The 21,109-nt window shown below is 36.5% G+C and overlaps 1 protein-coding gene across 2 annotated transcripts; it reads right to left on the bottom strand.

Moving 5' to 3' along the window:
• Window positions 1–819: 819 nt before the first annotated feature.
• LOC134679320 (flotillin-1) lies at window positions 820–20,293 on the bottom strand. Of its 2 annotated transcripts, XM_063538224.1 has the most exons (11): window positions 20,103–20,293; window positions 16,137–16,303; window positions 15,192–15,371; window positions 14,579–14,662; window positions 11,471–11,689; window positions 11,070–11,230; window positions 10,513–10,621; window positions 9,682–9,807; window positions 8,884–9,048; window positions 5,719–5,830; window positions 820–3,240 (listed from the first exon to the last, which is right to left on the bottom strand). In XM_063538224.1, exons 1-10 carry the CDS (start codon window positions 20,152–20,154, stop codon window positions 5,756–5,758), a joined length of 1,338 nt encoding a protein of 445 aa, XP_063394294.1. In that variant the 5' UTR covers window positions 20,155–20,293; the 3' UTR covers window positions 820–3,240; window positions 5,719–5,755. The 2 variants fall into 2 exon arrangements, with proteins under 2 accessions (XP_063394294.1, XP_063394295.1); XM_063538225.1 differs by lacking the exon at window positions 5,719–5,830 and having other exon boundaries at window positions 20,103–20,291.
• Window positions 20,294–21,109: the final 816 nt, after the last annotated feature.

Genomic DNA, 21,109 nt, shown 5'->3' with positions numbered 1-21,109 from the left:
ACCCATACGTGTGGGGTGGGGTGTCTATGGATAGGTCTTCAAAAATAATATTGAGGTTTCTAATATCATTTTTTTCTAAACTGAATAGTTTGCGCGATAGACACTTCCAAAGCGGTAAAATGTGTCCCCCCCCCCCTGTAACTTCTAAAATAAGAGTATGATAAAACTAAAAAAAAATATATGATATACATTACCATGCAAACTTCCACCGAAAATTGGTTTGAACGAGATCTAGTAAGTAGTTAAATATTTTTTAATCGTCATAAATCGTAAACCGTAATTTTATTATGTTACTTGCTGCTACGGAACCCTTCATGGGCGAGTCCGTCTTGCACTTGGCCGCTTTTTTTACAAGCTTTTATTTAGTTTGCAACATTATGGTGTCATCGAGCTGATCTGATGATGGAGACCGGAGGTGGCTATAGGAACTATGTGATAGAACAACGAAACGTAATTGTGTTTGGGGTTATTAGAATTGTCTTGATGAGAATTAGTTGCCCGTGGAAAGAAAAGTACAGTCAGCGATAAAAGCTTGTACCAAAAATGAAATTTTTGCCAAAAACTTATTTACATGTATTCACACGGCTCTTTCTAAATTCACGTGGGCCAATGCTTGCGTATTTTGTTTACATGTTCACACGGCTCTTGCTTAATTCACTTGGTTCACGGCTCTCTTTTGTAAATTCACTATTTTGGCTGCTGCAGCTGGCGCTTCTTGGGTTCTCCCGCTTGCTTCCTGTGGGCCGGATAGGAAGGGTTTAGAGACCCCTGACGTAGATAAAGTCTTGGGCTGGGGATACAGTAAATAAATCGAGTACGTTCATCTGCAATTTTTAATGAATATACACGAATAAAAACCACTTTACACATAATTTTTGTTATTTTTATCCACACCAAACAACTCGATCTCTATTGTGCCATTGCCACTCAAAGTGCCTTCACATCATATACTTATGAAATATTTTTAAATATTTCTATCTGTATTTTAAGCATACATTATTTCATTACATCACACTGAAACAAAGAACGTCGTGGTGAGGTATTGCAGACATACGACAAATGTATTAGTTAATTAATGTATCCGTCTGAATGACAAAAGTGTATGAAATGTAGTCCTCTACCTCCATATGTGCCTATAACCAAATATTATACTTGAAATATTAGACTTAAGGCGAAAATCTAATACCATGATCATATCAGTGTGATGTTTGCTTTACATTTAATAGGTAATAGCATGGTATAGTTAAGTAATTAAAAGGTTACAACATAATATTTATTGAAGTAAAAATATAAATGCAAAGTTTTTGTGTCGTAGGTACTTTGGTTTCAAACGATTTCGAACTCATGAACTTATAATGCAACATCAATGTCATCCCACATTAAATATATTTAGAATCATGTCACGCTTAAAGTTTAATTAAGATTTAAAACTTTTTTAATATTAAAAACAATACAAAAAATATGGCACCGGCATCAAAAAAAGTTCGATAACCGGCTTCGAGGTAAATAAAATCTTCATAAAACAAATATTTTACAAAGAACTATATAAAGTTTACACGTGAACCTACCATAAGCCTGATACCGGTATCTAGTTGCGACAATTTAATACCTAAAAAGATCTCAATACGAGGATTTCAAATACTCAGATCTCTCGATACGTAGATTAGTGTAATGATAAATATAATCCACATACACATAGGCATCCCTCCAGAGCACCTACGCTAAAGTATCTTATAGAAGCTCTGGAAGAGCGCGTATTTTAAAAATGGTTTATCTCTACAAGACTTGCGCTTCAACGAACTTGCGCTTTATCCTTCAGATTTCCAAGCTCGTTACTCGAGAACGTCCAAGGTCGTATGCCGCACATGCCCAGTAGGGGCAGAGTAACAGTCTTAGAGCGTGTATTTTATAAATGGTTTATCTCTACAAGACTTGCGCTTCAACGAACTTGCGCTTTATCCTTCAAATTTCCAAGCTCGTTACTCGAGAGCGCCCAAGGTCTTATGCCGCACATGCCCAGTAGGGGCAGAGTAACAGTCTTAATAACTACTTAATTACAGGTTCGTTAACCATAAATTAAAATCCGTCATCAGTAGTTTCACAAGATTAGTTACTTATCCGCTGAAATGGTACTGGACTGAAGCACCTTAAAATGTGATTTTCGATTTATACGATTAAATAATAAAGTCTTTCCTGATGACAGATTTAAATTTTACAGTACAATGCTCACAAAAATACAGCAAACTAAAGTTGACATACGTGATGCTTAATGCTTATATATAACAATATACAATTTTAATATACTAGGTGAGGCCGAATCAGGTAATACGTTGACGCAAAAAATAATACATACATGAATTCAAGCAGAACGCAGGTTTGCTTTCTCGATTACTGTGTAGAAAATATTGATTATATTAAAAAATTACATCAATAACTACGAATGTACTAAATTACTGCTAGGACTTCTAAACACCTCTTTGTTGAACACGAAATATTTAGATATACCTTAACGACAGTTTTAGCTAAATAAAAAAATATAGGTTTAGTTTTTTTGTATAACAATCATTATTATGTAATTTTCTACTTTGGGAAAATTTAGGCGATTGGTCAAACATTTTAAAGTTACGCTAAGACAAACAGCTCGACGACCATCCTCTAGTAGCAAACTTGTTCTATATCTCCCGGACCCGCCGTGCCGCCCCTACACACTCGCGCCTCTCACCTCACGCCGCACGCACCCTACATCGCGAGGAACACCAAAGAACACACCCAATTATCAGATCGATCATTTATCTATACTGACCATATAAACATATATTTATAACTACGTCTCTCACTTGGGATCAAAGTTACTATTTTTGAATTAACTATATTTTATATTACAGTTTTTATGAGACAGTCATCATAGATGTAGATAACAATACAACATTGTATACCAGAATAGAAGAATACATATAATTTTTAGAGCACGTCAGCAATGTGCCCTTATTACCTATATTGTAATAATATAGCATTATATCGTTAAATAAAAACGGTAAACGATGCGTTACTCAAATATTAATAAAACAAGACAGTGGCACTTAGGTACAATAAATTCTCTGATCCTTGATTACTAATAAATACAAGGTAAGAATCATAAAACAAATAGAATAGGTACATAAAACATTTAAGATTGCCGAAACTACTTCTGCCTGTTGTTGCTGTGCGGCGACCCCTGCGCCTTTACATAGCGCGCACACCCTGTGAACAATAAACGAAAGTGAACCTGTTGCATATAGCTATGGCATGTCATTATTAGAACTCAATTAAAACATAGCCCAATATACGCAAACTACGTACATACTTAGCTGGCTACTGGGTCAAAATTATTTTCGTTGTTCAGTATCTTAATACTTCTATAACATTCTGTTACACTCATAAATCAAGCTTACCGACAACTTCGTTCGTTCTTTCGTCTATCTGCCATCTGCCTCTCTATTGATCGAATATGCAAGAGCGGTACAGAGGCACACAACGACATTTTGCTGAAATGAATGTTCGCGTTAGGCCCTCAGGCCTCAGGCCCTCGTCAGGAGCTCGTGCCCCATAGATTTGTATAACGTTTCCAATTCCGATACTTAACTCCTGAATCCATAAATGACGATCGTTTTACCTTAATAGTTCAATAAAATATGACTAAAAGAGATTTTGAAGCACTGTTTGGTTTCATAATGTTCATAAAATAACGCTAAAATACACATAATACTTTACTTTTCTCATTGTCAAAATTAAAAGTACCTACATATATATGTAGATACTGTGTTTAACTCTGGTGTTTCTTTCTTCGTTCTAGCGCAATAAAATCTGGTTTTAGTGAGCATTTTCAACCCTTGGTTAAAATCTGTTAAATGCTTTGGTAGGTTGTAAATGCTTTACGAAACTTTGGTGTCAACGCTACATGTTAACGGGTAGACCTCTTCGCATTCGAGCTTCTTATATTGCCTGGAGTGGAAGAATAACTGTTGGTTGTGATTTTATTCGAAAATAATTTTGACCCCAAGTTTTGTATGATACACAACACTTACGACATCCTTGAACTCAACTAAGCTTCAACAAAACACTCCAAATGTTTACGATGTTTGGTGGTCATGCTGATCATTATTATATTATGTCATATTTAGAACGTTTTGATTTAAGCCTTCTAAAATTAACCATTTAGCATACCTAGTAATAATATCCACACACACACATATAAATAAATAAGTATAATGGGTGTACTTCTAAATAAATAAGTATACTATGTGTTATTCCCACTTGTTTCCACCAAGTAAAAATTGCCAAAAATTCTTCCCAGTAGTTATCGCCAAAGTTTCAGTACAATACTAATAAAAATACTTAGGTATTATACAATTTATACTAATAAATATAAATAAGAAGTGGGTTAAATATTTGTTTAAATAAGACGACCGGTGATCACACTTCAACCGTTAACCAACCATAAATTTGTTATTCTGAGTTAGTATTTTAGGTAATTGTTCCTTATAGCTATTTATGTACCTATTAGAAAATAATAGGTTTCATTTATAAAAACAAGCTACACTTAAGCGGGATTTACATTACGAAATTAGTAGCGTGAAATTAATTTCATGACATTAGTTTTAACTACAGTTACTTTCACGTATAGCTTAATATTTTAGTAATGCATGCATTGACTTCACGAAAGCAAATCAATGGGGTTGGCAACTGTCAAAGGTTTGCATAGATGGCGCCATCGTAGCTTGCCCCTTTTTCTATGAGATTTGGCTTAAAGAGCTGGCATCCAAAGCATTAAAAAAACAGAAATTTGACACAATTCTAGGGATTGACGGGGCAAGCTATGATAGCGCAATCTGCTTAATACTTTGACCGGCCAACCCCATTACGTGCCCTGCGTGATCTTTTGGTGAAATTAGTGTCATACAACTAAGTAATTTCATAGTGTAAATGCGACGTGATAACTTAGTATCGCGAAAGTGTCTGCACTGTGCGGACGTGTAGCTTCGATGCTGATGGGGCCATTGTCACTGCGCAACTGTGAATTTCACGACACTAATGATTTCACGAAATGTGAAAGTATCACACATATCGAAACTACTTTCGTGAAACTGATTTCAAAATGCACGATACTAATTTCGTAGTGTAAGTCCCGCTTCAACAACATTCGGAAGGAAGAATATTTGTAGTACTATTACAGAACAATGTATTAGTTCTACACATATCTCCTGGGGTTGAGATACCATGCATTTTATGTTTTTATTGCTATTAAATAAAACTACAAGACACAAGAAACTATAGCTTAATGAGATGAAACGAAATAAAAATAAACAAATGAGGTAGCTCTTATCTATGTCTTTTTCTTCGTTCCTACAAATGAGAGAAGAAGCAATATCTATAATATAACCAGGACGCTTCACCATGGGTATGTACGGTCGAGTTCACAAACATCTTTACAAGCCAACGTCTCTACGGCTCTTGTGTTGGAGGCCAAGAGTTATTTTGGTCATCGCGACAAACTAGTTAGTAGTACTCGACTGTACATAGTACAAGCAGTCTTGAAAATATTGAGCACTCTTAAATATTTGTCCTTTGGAAATAAGATTTTCGTTTTGGCTAATGTTAGTTTTATAACTCAATGTGTGGTAACAGGCTCAATGTTTTCATAAGTGGACCGAAGGGAAGTATGATTCGTGCATGCCTTACCTCGATGAGCATACAAAGGTTGCGTGGAGAGTGCCAGTTATCGTGCCTTCCGCGCGGAGTCGCCGCGCTGCGACGGGGTCGGCGTGGGCGCCGTCGGGGGCTCCGCGACCGCCTATCGCCACCCCACATCGGGTTAGTCACAGAAGCGACAGTTAGTGCCAAATGCTTAAGTGCTCGCTTTAACCTTTTCAACTCTGTTGTCTATTGATTTTGATTAGGTACGAGTACTTACTCGTTCTTTCTTTGAAATGATGTCAAAGTACAATGTTGCAAGTTATTTGTTTGACGTTTGGCGGTTTGGCTTTACATTGGGATTGGGAAAAAGCACTCATCGAATATGTGGGATAAATAATTCAACCGCGCTAAACACGTTTTTACCTTATCTTTCAATAATAAAGTACAAGTTCAAGTTATGCAATTGCATGATTTGCCCGGCGTAATCAATGTAAATAATGTAATCACCTAAGATATGCTCAGCGCGATAGTATTTGTAAGTAGTTGTTGTTTCCCACTTTCGTTGAAGCTCTTTGGCAACGCCCCAAGGTAAAGCCGAGCTTACACAGCAGTTTAGTCCACTTATAGCGAGCACTTTAATAAATAGAAAAAAGCAATAAAGACATTAAGACATGGAAACTGTCAGTCACACGATTTTTTTTACCAAAAACTCTTCAAATACGTATTAGAATGAAATTACAAGGTAAGCCATTGACAGCTAAGCTAACGTATACCCGACACAGAAGAAAATATTTAGGTTTTCCTTATTAATATAACTTGAATTCCAGCGTAAGTAGTGTCACCCAATCCCAATTAGTCATGAGATAAAGCCCAGCAGTGGTACGTATTTAATTCAGCCAGATTCTCTTTCGACTTCACTTAATTTAAATACAAACAGATAACATTCTCCGCTTTTGGGAATAATTGAGTACAAAAGGTCGATGCAGATAAATAATTGTTTGGCTTTCAATCCACGAATATCATAAGTGTACCTATCTATAGGTGGCTTGATTCGTTGGTAATACAATATAACCGTTGTATCATAATCACGTGCAATGTTAAATACATATACACCACACAATTTAGTTTAACACAAAGCCAATGAATATTAGGTAACATCTCACGTGCCATAGGCATCAATAGCGGCTTCCACTGATACTGTTTCCATGCCTGACAATCCTAACATGTCTTTAAATGGAAATGAAAGCAACGAAGGAATATGGAACCATCATTTTAATCTGTAGGTGGGTCTAGCCGCCAAAAACAGTAACTTAATGAAAAGGAAAACTAGAAATCACACAATGAATATTAATAAGAATTAGACCAAGATAAGTTTGTACGATTTTTATAGCACACGCAATGCAAGTGTTATTTACTCGTCATAATTTCATGGAAGATTGACGTTTAAAATAACACCTGCACTGCGTGTGCTATCAAAATCGTTGCAGAGTTATCTTGGTCTAACTCTATGTTACATTCTGTTCGTGACGGTAAAATTGTTAGTGGCCAGATCCAAATGTTGTGCGCCCGACGACCACCTATGTTAGTTTGTTACACGTAGAGCCAGTGTGGTGCACACAATAGTTATTTACGATACAAGTGCGAAAAATAGGAAATTCGAAAAGAGTGGCGATAAATTAAAACACGACCGAAGGGAGTGTTTTAAATCGACACGAGTTGCGAATTACCTATTCGCACGTGTATCGTACAACGTTTTACAGTACATATGGCCCTTTAAACTTTTGACATCGCACGAAAAGTGCTATTTTACGCACTAGTGCGGGAAAATAGGACCATATGTACTGTAAATAACTGTACAAGTATGTACATAAAACAATATATGTATCACTAAATCTATATTTACTACCCTTACTACTACAAGGTAACAATACCTTAGTAGTAAGGGTAGTAAATATAGATTTAGTGATAGTTTATTGATAGCAATTAATGCGATAGTTCGTGCTCGACTGTTAGTTTTTTCTAGACTAGATCTAGACCAAACAGCTAGAAGAGTGTAAAGATCAAAACCATACAACTAAAGCAGCGTTTGCGGTTTAGTAATGTGGAAAAAATAGAATTCACGAGAAAACAGATAGTATTAAAATAATGCGATGTGATAAGGAATGTATGATGTACTTAATGGAGCGAAAACATGTAGATGAGGGTACATAAACATTTGCATAACGAGGTCAAGACACAAATAAGTATTCATAAACACAGTTACGTGATAAGAGATTTGGTCGCGTATTAATTAAGGACATAAGATACATTTGTAATGAAAGTATAATGAAGTTAATATGTAATTATAACTCTGTGGTGTGAAAATTAATTGGCATAGAAAACTCATTCAGCACAGTTTAATTAAACGCATTTCAACCGTCTGGTGTCGTGTGATACAGTAACGCGATAATGAATTACAGGGCCTTGCACGGCTGTTGAATGCGATTAGGTAAACCGATAAGGAAAACGCAGACAGCGCTATTCTTAAATTTCATAACATTTGAAGACTAAGTGAAACAAGAGTGCGAGAAATTCACACCACCCACACGGTGCCCCAAAAAGGTCTTTTTAGTGTCCTATTTTCTAGGTTTTCATTGTTTTCAGATAAGAAAAAAAACTTATACGAACAAAATATTTTCTATTAAATTTTGTCGCACTTAATGTGCAGTCGAGGTGCAGTTTTCATAGATGTTGCAGGGTTGCAGTCCGTCTGTATCGACCCTTAAGTGGGCTTACGTTAAGAGTATTAGGACAATTTTATTTTAAAGTAACAAAATCATCGGCACGAATGATGCGACACGGCCAACGTTGATATGTTTGTGCATCTCGCTTGCACCAATGTCAATACGATGGAGATGCAGTCGCTAGCGAATATGGCCGTGTGAGCCGTGTCAAACTCGTGGTAAGTGCTCTTCATAAACGCTTTATCATGGTATAATAATATACTCCGCCTGGTACTCTCTTCCCGTCTTTTCTAGGTCACCTGACTGACACAAGCCTACGTCATCATGCGACAGCGCTATATGATAATATGCGATAGCGCTATATATAGCGGCCATGTTATTATGACGTAGGCTTGTGTCACTCTGGGAAGAGAAGACCATGTTTTATTAGACTATGCGCTTTATAATGCGGTGTCCGCGTAGTCCGTTGGGTGATGTAAAGACTGACCTTGGAGATGTCGACGCCGGTGACGCCCTTGACGAGCTCGGGGATGCACTGCACGATGCTGAGCACCTCGCCCGTGAGCTTGGCCGCGCCCACCTCGCCGCCGCCGCACGACACCATGGTCACCTTCCGCGCCTGCGACAGTGGCGCCGCCACCTCCGCTGCCACCTGCACACGCAAACACGATCATTCATGTGGGAAAGATATACATTACTGACAGAAAATAAATTTCAGAATGGATTGTGTTACCTCTAATTTTAAGATTATGATATGTATCGATTATTTTATTTAGGTTTACAATAAAGAGTATTGTATTCACTCTTCGCTATGGTAACTTCTTTTGGGTCACTGTTTATAGAATGAATATTATAAGATGTTATAGAATTTAAGTACAATAAACATGCGTTCATTAAAACTAGAGTTGCAAAGGCACATAGACTGCGGTGACTGCAGTCTTGGTATAATATAATGCATTTTTTGTGGTTACAGTTCTATTCCACTATCGACCCTGCTAAGCAAGTAAGTATATGCTTTATAAGATTTTTTTTTCTATTAATACTGTGTCACTGTTGTTTACTTTACGTTTTATAACTTAAGGAATGTATTTCCCATGTGGCAGTCTAGCATTATTTGCGTTCACGCGCGCGAGTAATTACTTGAAGTCGCGCTTGATGTATGGAGGCGCGCGCGAGAATGCAACTCATGCCAGATTTTGAACTTTATTTCTAAGTGATAGGGTTTAATTTTGCATAATTTATTATAAGGGTTAAATGACGAAATGAATCATCTGGTGCTCCTCACCTTGGGCAGGGTCTCGAGCATCATGTCGACCATGGCCGCAGATCCGTACTCCTTCCAGGCCTCGGCCTTTTTGGCCATCTGCTCCGCGTCCGCCGCCGCCTTCGCTTTGATGGCGTATGCTTCGGCCTACAATTTTAACATGCTGTAATTATCATTTCTCAAACCAGGTTCGTGTAAGAGCTGTGCCGCAATGTGTAATAGTAGATTGTTAACCAAGAGATGAGGGGCGCCCCTTGGGCTTTTCGAACGCAATGAGAGTGACAATAGTTCGAGTCAATTCAGGAGAACATTTAGCCTTGAAAAAAAGACAATTAACCTCCTTATTCATAAACGTTTCCTAAAGTTCACCAGCCGATAATAATCGTTTGTCCCTTTTCGACGTATTAGTATGATGGAAAGGGGCAAACGATTATTACCGGCTTGTCAACTTTAGTAAACGTTTATGAATAAGGGGGTAAATCTATAACTAAAACGTAAATATAGGTGGATCTTGCCTTGCCTCGTGAATCGCTTATGTGAACGTAATTGTTAGTGTATTCAAGGACAAATTAATTGTTCTTCAGTGTATTTAAAAAAATGACACAATGTTAATATGGCCCAGAAAAATATTATATATTGCCAGAGCCTACCGCTGAGCTGCTGCTGGAATAACTGACCCCCGACATACAATGTGTGACTGAAGAGTGCATACCAGATAGGATAACATAGAATAGAATGGCAATGTAGAGTCAGCAAAACTATTTGCTTAGTACCCTAGCAAATAAAAATATATGCAGGGGCGCTATAAGCTAATAGTTTTGCAGACTGTACAAGAGCGGCAGAGACACAGACCTCTCCCCGAACTTTGACGGCCTCCGCAGCGGCCTCGGCCTCCAGCACGGTCTTCAGCCTGTGGGCCTCCGCCAGTTTCTCCAGCTTGAACTTCTCCGCTTCGGCGGGCCTGAAACAGCAGAACGAGTCAGCTTTTCGCCACAAATATAATGCATTCACACTATTTTAGTTTCTCTAGAGTCCTCTATTAAAAAAAATACGCTTTATGCCAAAAAAATCATCAAATCATCATCAATCACTACCTTATATCATTTTGGAAAAGAGCTGATACTCTTCAAACTGCCGGATCGATCTCTATCAAACATAGCTATGAACCATACAACCATAGCAAGGAAACTCGCTTTCACATTTAAAAAAACGCATCTAATTTTGTCCATCCGTTGTGGAGAGCTACGATGCCACAGACAGACAGACATTGGCGTCAAACAATCAAACATACAACACTCTGCGTCAGGGGTTAAAAAACGGTTATATGCGTAAAAGATATTCAGAATTTAAGTATTAATTTAAATAAATAATTTCTTTTCAAATTAATAATTTTAAAATAAATCACCGACCTGCGGACAGTAGCCTCGAGTTCTTTCTCGCGCCTCTGCACCTCCCACTTCTGAACGGCGATCTCTTGCGTACGTTCCACGACCGCGATCTGCATTTGCTCCTCTTTGATTCTCTGCTTCGTTTTGGCTGCTTGTAGTTCGTAGGCCATTTCTGCCTCGGCCTACAATTAAATAAAATATTTACGAAATATTAGCTACGAGAGAACAAAGCTGTCAAAGCAGTGACGAACCCCGATTTAACATGTTGCGGAAGAAAAAATGATGACATGCTTGTCATTGTGACATGGGTCTCCTAAAATATGTTTAATCTTGTGAATAATTTCAAACGTGATAAAAAACGGAAGAGTGCAGACATCAAATGTCTATATAAAAACATCGTGGAAATAATCGCAATCCCTTACCTTTTTAGTTTGAACTTCAACGTCGTAAGCTGCCTTTTTGAGTTCGAAGTCACGCTGCGCCTTTGCGATTTCGGTGTCATTTAAAAAGCGCGAGGCCATGCGCTGCTCCTCTGCCATGGCCTCCTTGATCTTGGCCTCGGCCTGCGCCTCCGCCTCGCCGATGCGCGCGTCGCGCTTCACCTCTGCCGTTCGCGCCATGCCTAGCGCTTTCAAGTAGCCCTGGGTGCCGTAAAATACAGTCAGTTGGCTACTAACACATGATAGCAAAACTGTTGCTATTATTTACAATCTCGAATGTCAGCAGTGGTCAATGACGGCTTACAAAGCGTCTAACATTATCGTTGAGCAAGCAGGAGCTACATTTACTTTGATACATGTCTTATATAGGTTAAGTTGCCTAGTTCGAATTCCATGGACGTCCCGCCGGTACTGATTCAATACAGATACACGAATGGTTACACTAATATATATAACATGTTTGGTTATTAGTCGCATATGTATAGTGGTATTTCAACTTCGATGCACTCGGGGTCATAAAAAGTGTCATCTGAAAGCGGAACAGACGGCGACCCATATTTTATGCTGCACGTGCAGTGAAGGTATCATTACCACTATAGTTCTTGTAGAAAAGCTACAGACTATTCAAGGATACTAAATTGCCTAAGGTTGTGCTATTGTACATACATTATGATTTATATATTTGAGCGTAATATTAGTACCTACTAGCACAGTTCGTTGAATAAAAAGAAGTATTTCAGCTATGAGTTTAACAAGTTTTCTGTATAACACTTGGAGTTTGGTGTTTACAGTAAGGTGGCCACTGACCACGTTATAGTATAAATGGATTACCGGCCAAACAATATTAAATTAAAGAACTATCAACAAAAAAGTTTTGACAAACATAATGGTTTATTATGTTATAATATGACAGTCCTGCAGGCCGAAAAAGTTAATTAATATGAGTTAGTAAAATATATTTTTAATGAACGTAAGTACATAGTCGGTAACAAAATCACTTTTAGCTACGTTTAAGATAACCAACAACCTTGAAGTAATAACCTAAAGCTTTGTCGTATTTTATTTTACGAGATTCCATTATAAAGAACATTTCCATCAATGTCACATCACTGATTAATCAGTAAATTCAATCGAACTGAATTTAAGTAACACTCCACACAGTATGTGCTAATGCTAAGTTTTGGTCAGTGCAGTGCACGGCGATCAAACCCTAAAACAAATTAATTATCCCAGGAAAAGTGGGGTTTGTGTACGCAGCATAATAATCGCATATTTTTTAAGCGATTGCAAAGAATAGCTGCACTCTTTATTTCTCGAAAAAGGCCATTATCCCTGCAATTTAATTTAGTATTTAGTAAATATATTTCGTAGTTTTTTCCTGGGAATATCGGTGACTAACAGTGAGACACGGCCATGCTTTTCACTCTATAACCATAAAAACAATTGATTATTTACTCATCCAAGCCATATGTAATAAATATTATATAAATCTATTATAGGTATATACAATAAAATACATATCTCATGTAACACCATCTAGAAGCGAAGTTGCAAATTATCTCTTTAACTAAATCAGTAGATGTAATGTTAAATAACGATATATAGGACGTATGAGGCCTGATCCAAAAGCAACAGATACTACTTCGGATCTACTTAAGTATATACTCCCTTTATTCATAAAACTTTACGGGCCTGATTTAGTTAAATTATGTTTTATCCCTTTCTTACAAATACATAAATCAAAAGGACAAATAAAGACAAACGATTCTTAGCTAATTCAAACCAGTAACGCGTTTATGAATAACGCCAATAGAGTTTATGGATCATTTTTATCATCTGCGGATAATCATTAAAAAATATTAAAACCAAAATAAATTAGACGGTAAACTAGTCTAAAAAGGCGCAACAAGTTCAGAGCGTTAGATTTTATAATGGGTCAGTCAGGTTCAAATGACGTACCACTGTGTGGAACTTAGGAGAGCAATTAAAAACCTATACAAATACATAACCACGTTATGCTCCTAGGATTAATTGGCCCACTATTAAGGCATGGATGTGTACCTATTAGCTCTTGAATGTATAGATTTTCTATACAATAACGAATGTAGAAAATATTTATTTTAATTTTCTAAGGGTATATCTATAAGCATCAATTTACCACTAAAGTATTCAACTCAATACTCACGCGCTCATCCTGTCTGATAATTACTTATGTGATATTTCATTTAACCTCCATTATATTTTCAACTTACTTTTATATGTGTATGTATTGCCGTACATTATACATTTGTCTGTCGTATCTTAAATTGAAAATCTAATGTTGAAGTGGTACAGTCATCAGCAATAGTATCTTACACAACTAGGGCCGCAAAAATATATGACGCGCTCTTATTGCGCTCCAAATAAGAACGTGTCACATGGTGTCACATATTTTTGCGGCCCTAGTTGTGTAAGATACTATTGCTGATGACTGTACTAGTAGATTTTCTTTTCTCTAAACTTCCTACTCAACTATTGGTATTTTTGTAGTAGCTTACATATGTAATTTATTGCATATTAAAATCTTGATAATAAAATTACTTTCAAAATGATTATCCATAGCATTTGAAATAGATTCAATGAATAGAAACATGTATACGTATGCGATATATAATTATAGAAGCTCAAGAACACATACATATATATGACATATTACAAATATCCAAATAATGCGCCAATATCACTCGCAACTCGACATACCTTAGCTTCCTTTAGCCACGATGAAATAGAAAAACATGCTACTCAATTGTTTCAAGTGTTACTAATATTACATATTACACAGCCAATAGCGCTGAGCGGAGAATGAAACTACAAATATCGTCGAATCAAACTCGATGTACTCTAAGATACTATTAATAATTATTTGCGTTAAACCGCGACCAGCGGTGTCGCCGAACAGAGCTATAACAAAAGTGCATCTAACACTAAGGTTTATTTTGTTACATAATGTCACTTAAATGACGAGCCTAATATGTTGAATAATATGTTGTTGAGCCTTGTATGAAGTCTAAATTATCAAAATGAACTTTTAATGTATTGTGTAAAACATACCTCTTCGTCTCTAATGTCTTTGAGGGTGTAGGAAACCACTGTGATGCCCATGTTGATTAGATCACTTGAAGCCACTTCAAAAACCTGGAAATCATCATAACACACATAAGAGTTAAACCTCTTATAATTTATTTATCAAGTCACTAATGAACAACATAACATACCTAAGTATACTATAATATGAGGGTTTATATGCCAGTTGTGATCTTAACAGCAAATAATATCTTATAATATCATTGTAATGTAATATGCGCTATCAACTAAACCAGAGTAATTAAATAAATAAATATTATAGGAGATTTTCACCCAAAAAAAATAAAGTAAATAAATGTTATAGGACATTTTCACACAAATTGACTAATCCCCACGGTAAGCTCAAGAAGGCTTGTGTAGTGGGTACTCAGACAACGATATATGTAATATATAAATACTTAAATACATAGAAAACAACCATGACTCAGGAACAAATATCTGTATCATCATACAAATATATGTCCTTACCAGGACAAAAAGAATAAAAATTATATTATATTTTATATTTTTTCTTATTCATATCGCGTACCCCATGAATTATACTGATTTTTAGCAATTCAGCTAAATAAAATTGAATAACCTTTTTGGAGAACATTTTTCTGTCCTTATAGATCTCCTCGACTGTCATGGAGCCCATAATAGCACGCTGGTGACCTTCCAGGGTCACGAGGGCTATATGTTGTATCTCCTGCTCCGACTTGCCCAGAAACTGCTCGCATGCTGACAACAGCATCTCGGCGTTCTGTCCTTGTATTTTAACCTGAAACATTGACAATTATTCTTTTAGCTGTAGAGATACGTCTTTTCGCATCCAATCTTGTAAACATGAATTATCACGTTTTTAGGGTTCCGTACCCAAAGGGTAAAACGGGACCCTATTACTAAGACTTCGCTGTCCGTCCGTCCGTCCGTCTGTCACCAGGCTGTATCTCACGAACCGTGATAGCTAGACAGTTGAAATTTTCACAGATGGTGTATTTCTGTTGCCGCTATAACAACAAATACTAAAAACAGAATAAAATAAAGATTTAAATGGGACTCCCATACAACAAACATGATTTTTGACCAAAGTTAAGCAACGTCGGGAGTAGTCAGTACTTGGATGGGTGACCGTTTTTTTTTTTTGCATTATGGTACGGAACCTTTCGTGCGCGAGTCCGACTCACACTTGCCCGGTTTTTCAATGTCATTTGATAATGTTAAATATAGCTTATGCCATCAAAAAGATACGCTCGTGATGGTCATTGATATAAATTAATACAACAAAATTATACAACGCTATGGCTCTTTAAATACTGTCTAACACAGTTATTGATGGTTATGATTTTATTTCATTTTATTAATGTTGATTACATATTTGATTACACAAACGGGTCTACCGCGATATAGTTTCATTTCCGTTTGTGTAATTAAATATGTGTACAAAACGCGAGAGTTTACAGTGTTAAATGTTGATTAGTTCTAAAGTATATATATAAATAAATAAGCATTAAATACGTCTAATAATCTAAATCATTCAAATGACCTGCGCAATTCCCGTGACAGATATCGGCACGCCTTGGCTCGTGTAGACGGTGGGCGACTCCACCTGCAGCGTCATGGTGTTGAGCGATATCCGCTGCACGCGCTGGATGGAGGGCCACACGAATGCGCGGCCCCCCGGCACCAGCAGAGGCTTCGAGTAACAACATCCTGCAAATATACAAACATATTCGATAGTAAAGTTTATGATGCGAGCTATATGATGACTCTGGATGCGAGAGGTCACGTTCATATTGAACTCATGTCTAAAAAAAAGTCTGCCGGGGAAAATTAAATCTTATTGAGGATTAGTTTTGGTTCAATTTCTTTTCTTGCAAAAATTGCCAAAACAAAAGCTAACACTTTAAAATTCCGTTTCCATTGAATGGAGTTTTGGAGGCCGTATGAGGTGTAATCCGAAGTAGACAAAAGCAAGCTGGCTCAATAGTGTAAATGTACTAACAAAAACTAAAATTTACTTGGACAAAAGTTGTTTTATGTGACACACCCATGTGTTACATATACCTATTGTAAATACCGTTGTGTATTCAGATGAACAAAAAGCAGGTGTATTTTATAATATAATACTATATCAACTATGATGACTAATTAATGTAACTAATTAGTTAATAGTGTAATACCAGCGTTGTTTAATTTTACAAATAGGTACCTACACCACGGCGAAAAATAAACTTCTGACGCTGTTGTAATATAAAGATAGTTTCTGCGTTCATTTAACGGTTACGTCATTTGGCGCATAAAAGTGGATCCACCACAGTTTATTGAGTACTGACCTCGAGCATCTGTCTGCCCCACTAATGAATAAAGCGCAAATCACATTAGTGACATATTGGACTAATTAAAGTAGTTTTTAACTCCCGACGCAAAAAGAAGGGTGTTATATGTTTGATGCCAATCTCTGTCTGTCTGTCTGTGGCATCGTAGGTCTGAAACGGATGAACCAATTTCGATGCGGCTTCTTTACGTGAAAGCGAGTTCCTTTGCGGTGGTTCTTAGCTCCTAGTTATAGTTTTATAAACATCGATTCAGGAGTTTGAAAGAGTATAAAATCAGCTCTTTTCCAAAATGATGTACTTAAGGCATTTTTGTCAATTATTTTTTTTGCCACAATACATAGGAGATTTTGTTTATATTTTTAAGATAATACTTATTGAAAAGTGATAACAATTCTTGCTATGAGTTCTTCTTCTACCCAGGCCGTGTAGCCAAGATGCCAATCGCTTACGCTCGGTAGCAATCGAAACGCAACTGTCACTGTCGCACTAATATGGAAGAGTGATAGAGAGACATAAAGCTTTTCGTTGTCGAAGCGATAGCGATTGTAACCTTGGCTAGGCCGGCTGCTACACAGCACTTCCTCTTGCCATTTGTCACTTTCTCAGCTTAGTTGCTGACTAGTAGGATGTAGCAAGCAAATGATAAAGGATTTTAGTTATAGGAAGGAAAGTTAATATTTTATTGACATCACAAGGATATAATGTATATGGATGTATATGGACTGTATGAATATTAATAAAATTGAAAGTATTTTATTGTATGTCTCACCTATATTATTTGAAGATGACTTAGTTCAAGCAGATTTGAGTCAAATTTATTATCTTGCCTTTACAACTTGAGAATATGTTCATACACAATAGGCAAGTGATAAGATTAAAACAGACAACCATGATTCATACAAATGATTGCATGATTCGTTTATAGAGGTCATTAGTGAGATATACAATACTACATAATTCTTCATTGTCAATTCACAGCAAGTCCATGCTGTGAATTGGCAATGAAGAATGAGCAGAGCATACTTAAAGTCTTTTCTGCGTATTATTAAAAAAGTGTGACTGAGAGAGTCAGAAGAAGAGACAGAAATAAGCAGTCAAACAATGGAATTAAATCTTGTTATCAACGCTTAAGAATCAATACTGTCTAAGTAACAAATAATTTAAAATTTAGACAATTATGGCATGCTATTCGTAATTTTTTTCTGCACCTAACTGCATTAAAAGGTAAAAAACGTCAAAAATGTTAGTTAAGGGGCCTACTGATTAACAGTCCGCCAGACCGTATCGGCCTGTCAGTTGTTTGGAACTGTCAAAATTTTGTTCCAACTGACAGGCCGATACCGCCCGGCGGACTGTTAATCAGTGGGCCCCTTTTGACAGTTTTGATTCTTAAGCGTCGTTATGTTTAAGAGACAATGTTATTTCACAAATGTGAATGTGCAACTATGTAAGAGAAACTCAGTTTTTGGGTTTGATGCGGTGAATTGCTGTCTCTAGTTTTTTATAATCAACTATCACACTCGGAGATATGGTTCAATTTTGGTTTACTGTAAAGTAACTCTACAATCTCCTTTGGGTGTACAATCATCATCATCAACAGAAACAGTTGAAACAACGTTTTACAAGTAAATATCTGCCAACTTGCAATACTTTTCTAAATAGAGATATATCTCTACAGTTCCTAATAAGTACTGTCTAATAATTTTATTGTTCTTCAAATTGTGATATATGTATCTCTTCTTGTTATGTTATTAGAGAATGGGAGGGGAGCTAAAGCTAAAAGAGAGACTTGTAAAGACGGCAGTGGCGGCGCGTCAAATATATCCATAGGCAAGCCTAGATTGGGCTTACATATTTCCTTTACGACTCTGCTCAAACGTCCAAAAACAGGCAAGCCGGTGGAAATCAGCTTTTATGGAAGCGCCGCCACTGAAAGACAGTCCAATCTGACACTTTAGTTCTGTAATCTGTATATGAATATTAACAGCAAACAACTCATAGGACTTCCACTGCATTAAATTGAGATATGGCTAAACTATTAATAGAAAAATTAGTTAGGTTTTATCCTACATATTAAAATGACAGTTCAACTCCCTTAATAGGATTAATGGAGCTGAAATTTTTGTACCATGGCTCACACTGTTAATTGTACATCAGTGGACCTTATGCCTTTTGTGATGTTAACGGAGAAAACACCATACATAATTAAATAAAGGAATTAATACATAAAAGTATGGAAAACAGGCATAGTTTAGGTAAATTACACTCCGACAACACTATCACAAGCGATGCTCATCTGACAGTTTGTGCCGCACCAATTGTAGTGTGACCATCAACATCGATTGTAGGGCTGCCCTCGAGCAAACCACATAATTGGTTATCAGTACAGTTAGGAGTGTTGCTGATTGTACAAAAGCAAAATGATTAGGTAGTAGACTGAACTGTCATTATAGTAGTGAACTTAGCAGTGGTCATAAAATGCAAAAATTTGTGTTGAGCTTTATTAATAAAAAAATGTAAATGACTAGTTGCTTTAATATTGTCAAGTAGAAATATAAAAACATATACATACATATACATATACTTGCATGGCATTGACAGGTTGGATAGGACAAATTTAATATGTGACTCACATCTATTTAAATGCAGACTAAATGAGAATTATGCATATTGCAGTATAATAATAGGTGTCTTATTGGACTATTGAATTAGATTTTGTTCAGCAATGATAACTAAGGATGGTTACCATGGGTGTGTCTGTTATTATTCTGACCCAATGTCAAAAATATATGATAATCTGTTTATATTATAAACATGATTTTATTCAGAGTTATTGGTAAATACGATATTTCGCATGTGAACAGAAAGTGGTTAGTTAAGACTTCCAGAACCAGAATGTCAGACTTTGCTAACTCAAAAAACTAAAAAACATTCATACACATTTAAAACGCAACTAAATCAATAAATAAGCAAAAATATCGTTCGCAATGCTGGTTGTTTATTATGACTAAAAAAATAATGAAATTCATCGTTTTCACATTATATTAGCAGGGCCTAGAATTAAACTGTTAAATAGCTAAAGGATTGTAGACTAATGGGCTTTTCAAATCTTATTTAAAAAATAATAAACCAAACAGGAAAACTGTAGCGTGCGTAGACAAGTAGGTACTCACCAGACACTACGAGAGCCTCGTTAGGGCCACAAGTGACGAATCCCCAGGTCATTGTTTTAGTTAGTTGAACCGTAATATAAATATAAGTACTATTTCTATTTTAATAATGCGATTTATTAAAGTTATAAACACATAAAGAGCTTTTTAACGTAGCCAGAGGCGGCCGCAAACGATGAGACATTTATGTCAGAGTTAGAGTTGCCAGTTTTACTGTAAACTAACCACAGGCAAAAACTAAATGTGCTGACAGTTGGCGTTGGGTTGCCTAACGTTACCATAGACTGATCCATAGATATAAGAATATATACAGATGCCTTCCAAGCGAGCTGTCAGTGGGACCACTTTTTGTTTAGTGTACGATTAATAAAGCGACCCACTTTGCTGTAGCGATGTCGATAAAGTCATATCGATAAACTATCGACATTTCTTGCAATTTTAATTTTACTTCAAAGGTTTAACTATACCTAAAATGAACATAAACGCTTTTATTCTTTATTGTGGTTATCAGATCACAATTTTATAGTCACGCTCCAGGAGAGAACCAAGGGAAAGTTCAGATATTTAATTAAAATACATAAATACCTACTAAAATAGGTGGTCCGCAATAATTGAAATATTTTATTACATCATAATAATTATCCATTAGCATTTCAATTATGCTTATTGTTTAACGAAGATATTGAAGCTTCAATTAATCGCTATTTCGTTCCGCTGTGTAGCGTTTATCGATATATAACATGATTAAAATCGACTTTTCACATCCCTAAAAGAGCACACATATACGTTTTTACGCACACATGCACAACCTGGGTCGCCTAAAAAGGGGCCACTTGGATTTGAAGTCCATCTTGTCAACAGTATGGTTGTCCTTTTTTGACAAACGGCATTTTTAAAAGAGCAAGGAGGGAGAAATGATACTAGTTGCTGCGCCGTGAAAGAGAACAGACAGAGTAGGGGGCTTGGACTGATCTATATAGTACATTTTCTATAGATGTGCTATTTATTGT

Source organism: Cydia fagiglandana, chromosome Z (assembly GCF_963556715.1).
Source record: "Cydia fagiglandana chromosome Z, ilCydFagi1.1, whole genome shotgun sequence".
In the NCBI taxonomy this organism is placed as follows: Eukaryota; Metazoa; Arthropoda; class Insecta; order Lepidoptera; family Tortricidae; genus Cydia; species Cydia fagiglandana.
This window is presented reverse-complemented; position numbering and strand designations above follow the sequence as displayed.